At 39.4% G+C, this 14,232-nt stretch overlaps 1 protein-coding gene and 1 pseudogene across 1 annotated transcript in view; one reads left to right on the top strand and one right to left on the bottom strand.

Moving 5' to 3' along the window:
• LOC146394198 (uncharacterized) overlaps window positions 1–9,468 on the top strand; it is a 65,098-nt gene extending 55,630 nt beyond the window's left edge. Inside the window, exons 3-5 of the mRNA XM_084924246.1 lie at window positions 6,206–6,457; window positions 9,281–9,341; window positions 9,437–9,468. Coding sequence (XP_084780372.1) covers window positions 6,206–6,457; window positions 9,281–9,341; window positions 9,437–9,468 — 345 coding nt within the window. The remainder of the gene's footprint in view (window positions 1–6,205; window positions 6,458–9,280; window positions 9,342–9,436) is intronic.
• Window positions 9,469–11,713: 2,245 nt separating this feature from the next.
• LOC146394197 (beta-1,3-galactosyltransferase 2-like) lies at window positions 11,714–13,134 on the bottom strand (annotated as a pseudogene).
• Between the last annotated feature and the right edge of the window lie 1,098 nt (window positions 13,135–14,232).

Raw genomic sequence — 14,232 nt, 5'->3', positions numbered from 1 at the left:
TAAAATGCCTCACTTTTATTAAATAATTATCTGAATCTTACAACCAAAGTTTTTCTCTGACGTAAAATGTATAGAAATCATACATATACCAACAAGACAGTGTACATCAGCGGTCCCCAACCTTTTTTGCGCCACGGACCGGTTTATGCCCGACAATATTTTCACGGACCGGCCTTTAAGGTGTCGCGGATAAATACAACAAGATAAAACTACCGAAAAAAAAGAAGATTTATTCATAACACACGTGAAAAGACCCATGAAAACAGAGTTAACAATAAAAACGATAACAAAATAACACTGAAAACCGATAAAAACCCTGAAAACCATACATTTCACACCTGAGCCTCAACTCTCGCGGCCCGGTACCAAACGACTCACGGACCGGTACCGGTCCGAGGCCCGGGGGTTGGGGACCGCTGGTGTACATCACTGTCACAACAGCGTCTGTTTTCATTCAAAGGCTTTATGGCTTTTCCTATAATACCTGGGGGGCCAGTGTCTAGTCAAAATGCCCGGGCCAATTTTTTGTCCCAGTCCAGCCTTGGTTACAGCACTTTCAGAAAGACATCTACTGTGATGAAATCTACTCCCCACCGCTGTGTATTTATTATCCAATATTGTCATCTTCCCCTCAGCTTTGAGGATTCTGACAACTAGAATGACTTGGGGGTGTTGATTCATGTCAACTAACATAATCATCCTGCTGTAACCAGGTTTCTGTAAGGCAGAGTAAATCAGTGTGCTGATCAATTATTAATTCATGTACTAACAGGGACTCGGAAGAGAAAGACTTCATGTCCAATAATCTACACTTCACTGTTTGACTCTTTGTTGCTGTTGTGAATTCTATCTTGTTCTTTCTGTGGTCGGTTTTCCCAACCAAGCAGTCAGCTGAGACTGAAGAAGTCACTTTGATCAGAAACGTTTCTCCCACAGAAAACGCTACGTCCAGATGAACAGAATCTACTTTCTGGGATTTCCTCACCTGCATGATGAGCATGCATCAAGATATAAAAACAAGTAGAAGTCCAAGACTGCAACTCTGCCAAGGCAGCTCACTCTCTATTTACTTTCAGGGCAATAGTTTTGTATTTTGTATACAAACATTATATAGTATCCATCCTCCGATCTTTTTCAGGGTGGTGGGGGGGATAGCCCAGCCGTTTTAGGGCGAGAGGCGAGGTCCACCCTGGCCAGGTCGCCAGTCTGCCAGAGGGCTTATACTACAGTATGTTTCTAACAAATAGGAATCCCATTTTTTTCTCTTGACAGTATTGTCCTGCTTCTGGCTCTTTGACCCTGTGTTTCGCGGACCTTATGAATTTTGAATGTTTGTTTATGTTCGTCTCAGTGTAAAGCTACCGTGTCTGAGTCTCAGTGTTCGTGCTACTGCCTGTTTTATTTTGACAGTCCCTTGTCTCGTTTGCATTGTGTTTCTTTTTGCTCCTCCTTGTGTCATTATGTCTAATTTGTTCCTGCTGTGTTCCCAAATGTTTCCTCTTCCCTAATAACCGTCTCAGTCTACCTTTGTCTTTGCTTTCCCTGAGTTTCCTAGCATATGTGCCTTCTACTGGTTTCCAGTTCAGTTTTCACTTCCTATTGTTCCTGCTTTAGGTTTCAGTCTTGTGTGTTCCTTGTGCGGTTTTTTTGTTATCTACAATTAGGTCCTCACTCCATGGATCACTGAGTGTGTATGTCACAGACTAACTCTGACTCTCTTGACCTTGAATGTGAGAGCACAGGTCTAATGTTAACTTTAGTAACGTACTCTGGCATATTTAGTTTGTTGGAGTCTGGTCACCAGAAGTACAAAGTCTGTGTCTGGCAGGAGCCTCACCCAGATCAAGCAAGATATTTCCAGTAGTGACAATTTGTCTTGCTGTGTGCCACATTTGAGAAAAGACACCTTCAGATATTCTTATGCCTGGATTCTCCAAACACTTTCTCAGTTTCATGTATGAAGATGTTTACTGCAGGTGAGCACACCTGTAGTACTATGTGGTATACCATCAACAAGTTACAGCATTTGTTTTACAGCAACGTGTCTTTACAGTAACTGGTCATATCAGTCAATGTTATCTAGTTAATCACAGATTGGAGCAACATGAGTTAGTTTGACACACGAGGCCAAACACTGAGATTTCGTTCAGGCAAAACATATTTTGCAGTGTTTTAATGAAGGAACTTATCAAAGGGTTTAAGCTTAGATAACCAGTGGCTATCTGTGTTTATATATGTGTTGTAGAGTCTTGTTGTACTGGAAAAGAAAAGGGATATTCAAAGCCATGAATCCAAAGGTTGTTGCAGCATTTTAGTAAAAACATTACAAACATTACAGAATACATTCAAGGCTGTAAGATTTAGTATTCAGCAACTATAGGAACTTTATTGACACAAATATACACATGCATTAAAAAATACATAAATATATATACCAGACACATTTCTTTAACAACAGATGTATCGGTTATTTATTGCAAGCACAGCTAATCCTGAGGTTCAACAGGTTTTGTCACAGTATTCAGTCCACAGTGTGTCTGCCTTAAACAACAAAGATTTTCATTTTTACATCCATCACATTTGACCAATGTAAGCTTTACAAAATGACTTTTTCTGTCCCTTCATGAACAGCTTTAATTCACAGTTCACTTAGTGATGATAAGTAACTGCATGACATAAAGTTGCTGTAGATATTCAGTGGACTCTAAGGAGCTGTTAAGTGGTAATGTTAGAACAACATGTTTTCATAGAAGTTATAAATGTAGACAAATAGTGTTGCAATACATTTACATAGTGTACCAGTTAAAGTTATATTACCCTGCTGGAAGATGGACTTTGAGCAACTTCATAAAAGTATGAAAGTGCCTTCAACAACTGAAGTGACAACAACAGACAATGAACATTGCCAACATAACATTTAGTGTAACCACTACTACATGACAGTTACCACGTCTGCCATTATGTCTTTGTAGGTGACAGTCAGAGACAAAACATAAGCAAAAGAAGCTTTTCCAACATGTATATAATCATGTAATGGCTGAATGCTTCACATTCGATTCAAGATTTATTTACATAGGACCAAATCACAACAACAGTCTCTTTAAGGTGCTTTACTTTGTAAGAAAACCCTATCAATAAAATGGCCTAAAATTACCAAGCGCCTGGCAGTGAGAAGCAAAAACTGCCTTTTAACAGGAAGAAACCTCTGGCAGAACAGGCTCTGACAAAGGGTAAAGGGAGACCGAGACAGTACAAATACGGCAGATAAAATAAGTATTGAATGCACATGAAACAAGAGACCATCAATGCAGACAGGCAGGAAAGACACACAATGACAGATGGACTTCACACGGGAGACAAAAGACAAAGACGAGGAGAGCTTGGCAAAAAAGGGAACTAACATAATCAACAAAGGAACCAAGGACCAAAACCTGGCTTCTCTAGCTGCTTATTTTAGGATTGCATTTAAACATAGATACTTGGTACTTACTGTTTTTATAATGTTTAAGATTTATATCTTAGATCTTTTTAGTAAATATAAGGATATATAAGGATTTACAAAATGCATGTAATATTGACAAATGTCAGTGTTGTTTGAGATTAATAAGATCTCATAAATTGCAAACATGTTAAATACCGGTTTAACAGATATAATAGTAGAAATTAGTATTCAAATTGCATAATTATGTTGGTTTAACATTAGGTAGCTAAATACAATGGTGTCAAATAAACATGAGATGTGCATGTTTTTAATGCTAATACAACTGCTTTTTTTTTCAGTGCAGTTCTACATGCAACATGAGGAAATTCATGTCTGAACTCATTTTCTCCACAGCAGAATGCCCAGCAAATGTCAGTTAATGCTTATTATAGTTTTCTTGTGATTTGTTGTGATCATGTGTTTTCATCTTCTTAGCTACAAATCATATCATATACTGACCTGTTACAAAATGTCCCTTTAATACAATGTGAAGCCACAAAGGTTGGTCTGTAACTCGATAACATGCTCAGGCTTCATAACATCGTACGAACAGATGTGACTGCCTGATCTGACAGAACTTGTAATTTATAAAGAGGGAGTCTCACAATTATGCACAAAGTCATACTTTTTATATATATATATATATATATATATATATATATATACATATATACATACACACACACACACACACACACACACACACACACACAGTCATCTTAAAAAAACTTCCTATTAATATTTAATAGTATTTTTCAATAACTTTAGTACTGTGATATTTTAAAAATAAATCAGCAATATTGTGTTTATAACACATATACGATAATAATATAGATAATTGCAATTATTCACTTTACAAACTTTACACAGTGCAGGTTAGTGCTGAGTCTCTCCATGAGTATTTATAATGTAACTTATTTACCAAATAAGAGACAAAAGTCACATTAACTAAAGTCCATTAGACTGTAGTCTATTTTTTCCTACATTGATCCTGTTAACATTGACATTGTTATCATGGAAATATCAGCGTCTGCTTTTTATTCTTTTTTTCTCTTTTGCTAGCTTCATGTTTTCAGTATTTTTTTTTTATCTATAGAAAACTTGTGCTGAGATGTCAGCTACACGGATAGTACAAATAATAAACTGTATTTAATGCATAAAACATTGTGTAGTTATGGAGTGGCACGACATCGGTTAGGTTTTAATGACATTTAAGATGGGGGAAGTTAAAAAAGGATGTAGCATCCAGTCGAACTGAGAAGGCCAGAACTGATGGTTGTTGAATGACCTTTATTATTCCTTGCCGTGTATCAGACAACGAACCAACGTAAGAGCTAATTTCTAAACAGGTAACTTAACAATGATAATACCTTTGTATATGCAACAACTAATTTTCATTGCATTTTAACTTCTTAGTGCATCTTGCTTTTCACAACTTTCTAACAGTAGAATCAACTTATGAACTGGGCGTTCCACTGTAGACATCTTATGCAAACGTTCACCCCTTTTACTAAGGTTTCTGTCTGCAAAGGTTACTTTGACCTTTCTCACAAGTCCGTCTTCATCTGTTATGGTGTCCACAACTCTACCAAGCAGGGCCGGCCCGTGGCATAGGCCGTATAGGCAAATGCTAAGGGCGCCGTCCATCAGGGGGCGCCACGCCAGTGCCACAAATGTTGGAAAAAAAAAAAAAAAAGTTGGTACTATTATTTCTAAATACAAAAAATAATCCCACGTTAATTAAAATGCAAAGTAAAGCTTATTTAATAGAAATATTATTTGTTACAACATTACGCCCCCCCCCCCCCCCCCCCTCCCCGCACGGTGCGCCCCCTCCTTTCCCGTATCATGGTTCCTTTTGGACGTCACCACATCAAAAAATCAACACAAGATGTCAAAACGGCCAAAACTGTCAGGTGCCCAGGGAAGAAAAAGAGAAAAGAAGAGGAGGAGAAACGAGAAAAAGACAGAGGTAGGTAACGTTAGCCTACATGAAATTATTTGTCTGAATGTGATAGTAACCTAAATTTTTAGCATTAAGCTAATGTTACATGATTCGCTAATTGCTAATCAATAAATAGCTAGTTAACTGTTTTAACGTCAGTTAATATTGTGGAGGGGGCTAAATTGTTATGGAAAATAATAATGTAACGTTAGGTAATTACAGTACTCCCACCTTTCCCACCATTCCTCATTTGTATTCATCTTTTAAGCAGGTGTTTTTTGTTTACATTGTTATTGCCTTCTGGTTAGCTAACGTTTACCCTGCAGGTAATAGTCACTTTTCCACCCCTGTATATATTATAGTTGTAAGCCTAGTTGTTAAAGTGCACATCATTAATGTTAATTAAGCAATATCACATGAGAGGGAATGCTGTTTTTTAATATGAGCACTGCTGTGATTCGGTCAAAGATAATCATAACATAACATTCTCATATGATATTATACTGTTACTTTGCATTCTGCTATTCAGCATTTCACTGTAATGATGACAATAAATTGAATCTAATCTAATTTGCATATCAGTTAACATCATACATATATCTCTTTGGTTTTTCATTTATATTATATCATTTCATTTTATTCCTGGAATCATATGTTTTTATTATTAGACTTTAATACTCAGTGGTGTCACATACTCCTCTCTTCAGATGCACTGTTGAAGTTTCTAAATCCCACCCCTGAGCCATCTACCACATCTACCGCTGCTGCCTCCACTTCAGCAGCACAACCCACCAGTGATGCAGCATCAGCAGCACAACCCAGCCATGATGCAGCAGCATCAAGCGGTCTTCCTGTTGCCTCCACCTCAGCAGCACAACCCACCAGTTTTGCAGCAGCATCAAGCGGTGTTCCTGTTGCCTCCACCTCAGCAGCACAACCCAGCAGTGATCATAAGCATAAATCATGTGGTCTCAAATCAGTTGTCATATGATGATGTTGTAGATGACTTTGCTGCAAGAAAGACTAGGAGAGTAAGGCTGTAGCAGGTGATGTGAGGTTGATGAGGGGGTGGTGTACAGTAATTTGTAAGTCATTCTAGTTAATGCAGTATTAAAAAGCACAACTAGAGAACTCTGTAGGATCCCCTTTTTTGTAATATAGTTGTTAAAGTCATACTGGTTTATTTAATATCTTGTTTTGTGCAGTGCCTTATTTATATTGTATTTTTAATTTATTTTATCCAACTTGTTGACACGTTTTATTGTGTTTATGTATGTAAAATTTATTGTATTTCATATATTCATTTTTTATTTTTTGTATTCATTTATTTATTCATATATTTTTTTATCTTGTTAATTATTCTGATTGTGAATTTGCTTTCTTTAAGTAAAAAAAAAAGGTCAAAGACAAAGCTATTCGGTTTCTTGTGAGTACATACACTACACTGCCGATGTAGGGGGGCGCCACCTAAAATCTTGCCTAGGGCGCCAGATTGGTTAGGGCCGGGCCTGCTACCAAGTCTCCATTGGGATCGTGGCAGTATTTCTTCCTTGTCCATCACTATGTCACCTACTTGCATATTCCTTTTAGCAGCATGCCATCTCTGCCGAACCCTGATGTTGTGAAGATATTCTCTCTTCCATCTGCTCCAAAATTGCTCCGTTAGGTATTGCACCTGACGCCATTGCTTCCGAGGGTACAGATCCTCTTTAACAAACTGTCCTGGAGGAGGCAAAGCTGTTGTGGTTTTCATAGTTAGGAGATGATTTGGAGTTATTGGTTTCAAACTGTTTGGATCATTGAGATTGTCTGTCGTCAACGGGCGGCTGTTTACTATTGCAGCTGCTTCATAGAGAAAGGTTCTGAGCGATGAATCGGTGAGTCGTCTCTTTGCGAGAGCAAGTGTGGCGTTGAGGACGTTTCTCACAGTCCGAATTTGTCGTTCCCATACTCCACCTGCGTGGCTTTTGTTTTCTTTTCTTGCTTGTTTGGTTAGGAACGGGCCAAAAACATCCATACCACAGTATGTGAAAGGCGGAGAGTGTTCGACTCTTTCTGTGGGGAGATCTTTCATTTTTTGTCTTTCCACAGCTCTCCTTAGTCTCCGACATGTCACACACTGACGGATGTAGTCTGATACTGTTTGACTTAGCTTGGGAATCCAATAACCGCTGGACCGTATTTCGTTCATTGTGAAGCTCTTTCCTTGATGATTTATTCTTTCGTGACAGTGAGCGATTATGAGTTTTGTAATATGATGGTCTCTTGGAATGACAGTTGGGTGTTTGAATGTGTTAGGAAGCGATGAGTGTTGTAGCCTTCCTCCCACCTTGAGCACATTGTCTTCGTCCAAGAAAGGATCCAAGTTGTACATTTTGTTGCTCTCATGTATTGCCTTTCCTTTGCTTAATGTCTTCATCTCATCTGAAAATGTTAGTCCTTGTAAGTTTTTGATAATTACCATTTCAGCGTTTTGTCTTTCAGTTACAGTGCTGAGTGACTTTGATTTGTCTCTGAGTAGGAAACGTTTGAGACGTGCTATGGCACTGACAGCGTGTGACCAGGATGAGAACCTTGTGAGACGGTCACAGAGACTTCTGTGTTCTGTAGTTTGGCTGTTGAGTGTTTGCACTTTTCTCACCTCTGGATCTCCCACCAAAAGTTCGATAGACTCTTTAGTTGGAAGATTTAACTTCTTTTCCCATAAGAACTGAGGGCCTGTGAGCCAGTTTGATGATAGCAGTTCTGCTACTGATGTGCTCCTTGATGTTATGTCAGCGGGGTTTTCACTCGTCGGTACATAGAACCATTGCTGTGGTGTAGTATTGTTTTGTGTCTCGCCTTCAGGTCCATTATCATCAGTCTCTTCGGCATCACCCCTTTGTATAATGTCATTCATGTATGTGACATAGTCTCTTTTGTATTTTTCATCACGCATTGGTTTACATTTGAGCTGATTGATTGAGTCTGCTCTCGGCGAGTTGTCTGTTATCTGGCATTTGTAGCCTTTCTTTAAATGGCAATGGCATTTCATAATGTCCCTTTTCTGCTTGTGTTATGCCTTGTTCAAGTTTCTCAAGAAACCTAAGGTCTTCTTGAGACACCATCTTTTTGTTTATTTCATTTTCTTTAAAGTCCTTTTCTAGTGCACGTATTGCATCTGCGGGAGTACATGGAGGCATTTCTTTAACAGTTATTCTGTGACAGAGACTCCTTGTTGTCTCTGATGCATTGCATGGCACTGAGTTGCCAACTATGCTCCATCTTAAATCAGTTTGGATGGCATATGGCTCATTGTCTTTACCTAAGAGTACTTGTCTGGGCGCCAGAGCTTGGGGACAAGTATAACCAATCAGGAGACTCACCTCACAACTGAGGAGCGGTGGGATCTCATCTACAATGGATGACAAATGACTCCACAGTTTTGCCGTGTCACATGTTGGTATGTGTTCTCTATTTGCAGGTATGTAGTCCTTTGTGTAAGCAGTTGGGAGCCTTAGCACTGTTGCTGAATTGTAACCTCTCACTAGAAGATCACACACCTTTCCGCTGCTTACTACTGCGTTTTTACCCATTGTGGTTAGTCTGAGTTTTACAGGGCACACATTTGCTTGCAGTTTCTGTGTTACATCCTGATCTATAAAAACAGTGTCACTCTGCGTGTCTAGTAGCGCATAGACTAGTTTTTCCCTTTGTGGATTAGCAGCCGTTGAGACCCATACTGGGACTATCATGGAGGTGCTGACTGTGTGTTCTGCTCTAGTGACATTTAACGCCATGGCTGTTGCACTTTCAGGTGAGTTCCCTTGTGTGGCGTTGTCTATACTCACTTGAGCTTGCTTTTCTCTTTGCAGACTAATGCTGTAGTTCTCATCGTGAAGACAGGTCGGGTGTCTCTTAGAGCAGGTTTCACAAGTGAGGCGCCGTTTGCAGTCCTTAGCACTATGACCTTGCTTTAAACAACCATAACAATGTTTATTATCCTTTACATGTTTCCTTTTCATTTCCAGGGTCATTTGCAGAAAGTTTGGGCACTTTATAAGTGGATGCAACTCTTGGCACAGTGTGCATGAACAACTGTTGTATATTTTAGTCTTTGCATCTCTTTCAGTTGTGTTAATGTTGAATACACTTGCCTTGTTTCTTTTGACTTCTCTTATGTTTCTTTTGTCATCATTTGTTTCCGTGGAGCGAAGTGCATGTATGGAAGTGACTGGGTTGCATGCTACTTCTGCTTCAAGCGAGAGAAAGGAGGCAAATTCACTGAAGCTGGGGAATTCACCACCGTCCATGAGTGTCTTTGTTACATGCCTGTTCCATCTTGTGTTTATCCAGTCTGGCAGTTTATGCAACCGTTTCTGATTTTCTTCACAGTCATTGAGTATTTGCAGTCCTTTCACGTGAGGCATAGCAAGTGTGCATGCATTCACAAAATCAGCAAAGTTCCTTAGCCCATCAGCATCTCTCGACTGTATTTTAGGCCAACTAGACAACTTCTCTCTAAATGCCCTTTGTAGCATGAATGGCTGGCCGTACCTTTGGTTTAACTTTGCCCAAGCGTCATTATACGCTTCTTCATCATTTCTGAAGAAAGTCCCTTCAAGGCACTTGCGAGCTGAGCCGGTTACATACCTTTTTAGATAGTATAGTTTATCTGCTGCTGACATGCCAGTTTGTTCAATAAGTGACATGAAAGTGGATTTCCATTCAATAAATTTTATTGGCTCACCACTAAACATCGTTGGCTCTGGCGTGGGGAGTCTATTTATTCTTATGCTGTCTTGTACCGCCTGTGCAAGCTGGCTGACACTAGGAGGGGCTGTTGGCACCGGTATGGAGTATGATGATACAGTGTGTTTGGGTGTGTGCTCTAGGTTCACCTTTTCCATCTTAACTGAATATGCATCATCAAGTTGTGATAACTCTCTGTTGTAGGCGTCCAACCTGGCGCGAGCGGCTTCCACCTCCCTTTCGGCTTTCAGGCGTTCCAATTCTGATGTTTGAACTGCCATTTGTTTCTTATGCTCCTCTTCTAGAGCCTTTATCTTTTCCTTCTGTCTTTGTTCCTCTTGTACAATCTTGTACTCTGCTTCCTCTGCTGCTAGTTCTGCTGCTGCATCTGCTCGTTTTGAAGCAAGATGTGAGGCTGAAGACAGTTGGCTACGTTTCGATGCTGCAGTTGAACCATAGATGGATTGGGCATAATCATGTTCTAATAGTCTGCGTAGACGTTTTCTTTCATATTCTGCATCAAAATCTCCATCTACACCGCTTATTCTTTCCAGGATGACTTTCACGATGTCATGAGTAACTGCTTCACGTGCATCGGTTTTTCTTCGTATGTCTGATGAAGGTGCAATGTGACTTCTCATTTCAGTGTACAACTTTAGCAGTTCATCTTTTCTTTGCTCTACATCATCTGCAAGATCTGCCATTTCTTTCTCTGAAATGTCCAACTTTAATCTTTCTCTTGTTTCTCGCACTCGTATTTTCCATTGTTCATAAAGAGTTAATAGTCTTTTTTTTTTTTTACTTATTTCTTCCTTCTGATAAGTTAGCATTTTTTCGGTTGGCACCTTGGCTCTTTCTGAACGCCTTGGAATCGCGGAGTCACTTTGAGCTTTATCTTGTGGCTCACTTAATATTTGTTCTTTGTTTGCAAACTGTTCATTAATGTTTTCTTCTGAATCCTCCATTTTAACTTTATTTTCCTTATGCCTTTCGCCGTTTTATTCTCTGACCTGCTTCTGCCATCTGCTGGACGTTGTGGGAATTGCCGTTAAACCTTGAGCCCTCGTGGTGTAGCAAAATGGCAGCGGTCAAGCTCTTACTGTAGCATCCAGTCGAACTGAGAAGGCCAGAACTGATGGTTGTTGAATGACCTTTATTATTCCTTGCCGTGTATCAGACAACGAACCAACGTAAGAGCTAGACAAACAAATAAAACAATTACCATATTATTCATGTAACACCATCTTAACTGCTCATTACGCTGGTCTAACCGTTTTCTATTAAACTATATAATACATATTATGCATTTCAGATTGCTCAACTTAAATCATGTACATTACAAACCTTGTTCCCCTGTCGACTGTAGCTAGAACCATTCGTTTTTGTACAATTTAACCATATTCTTCTCTCCCTTTTCCCTTAGCATTAGTTTCCTGTTTTCTTCTTCTGTCTTTTTGTACATCAAGTTGTTTACCGTTACACCATTCACTTCCGGTTACACAGGAAGTTACCACAATAAAAGCACAAATGTTATATTACGTGTATATGAGCTAGCTTTACATACCCGCCGTTACAAAGGAAGTATAAAATTTTCCAGCTGGTGCATAAATGTCAGGTGGTACGTACCACTTAGAGCTTGGATCTCTCAGTACTGTACCCCATCTCGTCACAAGTCCAGTCATGTAGTTGGTTTTTTGAGCATTCAAGAGCATATTGACAAGATTGTGCACATTCAGAAACATGTCTGAGTCAATCTTCATGGCATAAGAAGCACCGGAGCAGTGCACAGTCAGCTACTCCAGCATTACCATGGTCTTAATGGTGAGATTCTTGTAGCAGTCCACAAAGTTGCTTTGGATCAGGTCGTGATGCTTGTTGCTCTCCTGAAGCATCTGCCGTTGGACCTGCTCTGCTCCCGGCCCCGTCTGTAGCCCCAGTAAAAAGAAGAGCGTCACCACTTTGCCCTGCACAACCCTGTCATTCCCCCAGGTGCTGCGGATGATGTCACGGTCTCGCCTATTGTTTGGTGCTATGGGAACCATCAGAACCACAAAAGGTTTTTCCCGCTCACACTTTTGTGGCTCATTTATGATGAAGTGGTACTCATAAGGGTATTCGACTAAATATGGTCCAGGAGAAACATGAGGAGCGACCGCTGCAGTTTCTGTCTTCACTTCTGGTGCCGATGTCATATTATTAGTTCGAGGATGTGTTGATGAGCTGTCATTAACCACAGAGTGGAGAGAGATTATTTTTTGCCTCTGCCGTTCTAAAATAATCCACAAGTCTGACGTCCGATTTCCATCCAGTTTTTGGGGTTCCAGGCTGGGGTCATTTCCCTTATGCTGTAAATAAAGAACACACCCCCAATTACCAGAATAATGGCGAAATACTGAGTCCTGGATATCCTAAACCAACTTCTGCTCTGATCATTCGCCATTTCCTGCCTAAGAGGAGAGAAAAGCCATTGAGATTATGCACATGAAAACAGAAAATAGCACTTAAGTAGCGTACAGACCTTTGTTTCATCTTGTCATTCAGCTGTCTACAAATGTGGATTTTTTTTCTTCTCCAGATAACGGGAGAAAAAAAGACGATGTAATTCCACTGACAAGTTCTCGCTGGCGCTTTAGGAATTTTGCTGTAAAGAGTAGACAAGGGATGACTTACTTTTCCCTGTAAGGGAGCCACACCTTTGTTTTCTCCGCCCCCTGTTTACTTTACCAATGAAAGGTTTCAACATTTCCAGAGGCTCTGGGAATACCTTTTCTACTGAAATTGGCCCACCAAACCAATTTTGCACACCTCAGTTTGTTGTTTAGAGAAAATAGACATTTGCTGTACCTACAGTTTACAGACAATTTCTACACAACTCATTTACTTGCACTCTGTTGCTTTAACAGACACACATAGTGTCTGATAAGAGGGCAGCTGTAACCATGCATTTATCAAATGTGTGCGTTGGAGAGTCACCGTGTGGTCAGCTGTGCTTAAATAGGTTTGTTGTTGTCACAGTAAACCCCACCCACTCTTACACACATTCAACCTTCAAAAGGCTCGTTCCACAGCTCTGTTGCATACTGATAAAATCTCAGCAAGTCAATGATACCCAGGCAGGTTCATCTCGAGTGCACTGTTGTACACAGGGCTGGATCAGAATCTGGATCATTTTATACCCAAGCATCAGTCAGTCAGTTTTCTGTACACTTGACCTTGCTGCAGGCAACAACTATACTGTTCTCTTTAAAATGTTAATGTCAGTGTGTTGTAATGTGTCTGTTTTCTGAATGTGAAGTGAACCACATAAGGCATTCAGTCTAAAGGTCAGATTTACAACAGAAGAAAAGGTGGGATAAAGAAGCTGGAGAAATGTTGCAGAAGATGGCTTCAGATAATAAGAGCACTCACTGATGACTCCCTGTTAAAATTTAACAGTTTATTAAACTCAATAGTCATACATCCTTTAAGTAAGTAATGTGAGTGAAGTTGCGCCCCCACCTTCTTCAAATCAAACAAAATTGATGTCAAACGTTTGTGCTGCTTTTGTTTTAAAGATATTAATGGAAGATTAAAGGTCAAAAGGTCAACCAGCCACAGTCAACTGCTATGTTTGTGCTGGTTTATGATAAACTAGCTATTATTTTGGAGTTATTGTATTAAACTTGAGAGGCTCGACAGGTCCATGTATCCAGTTTGCCCACATTATTCTGATAGTTTTGTATTTTGCAAATAAAGTTTCTCCGACAGAATGCATAGTTTAGTTTAACTATTATAAGTTAACCTAGTTTTTTACTTTTAACCCTTTAAAGCCCGGCGTGTTTTTTTTGTTAGTTTTTGAGACTTCTACATCATCAGTGTGACTTTTTTTGCCCTCAACAAATGATTTAAATTACATCACACATTTTTAATGACTAAATTGCAAAAATATGGCTTATGTAGCAAATGTGATACAAATATATATATATATATATATATATATATATATATATATATATATATATATGCGCGGATTAAAATTTGATATATTCTTATAGATTTTGTCTAAAGGTTCAACAAACACTCTATTATCAAAAAA

Source organism: Perissodus microlepis, chromosome 1 (genome assembly GCF_051167445.1).
Source record: "Perissodus microlepis isolate ML-2025 ecotype Zambia chromosome 1, ASM5116744v1, whole genome shotgun sequence".
Taxonomy (NCBI): domain Eukaryota; kingdom Metazoa; phylum Chordata; class Actinopteri; order Cichliformes; family Cichlidae; genus Perissodus; species Perissodus microlepis.
This window is presented reverse-complemented; position numbering and strand designations above follow the sequence as displayed.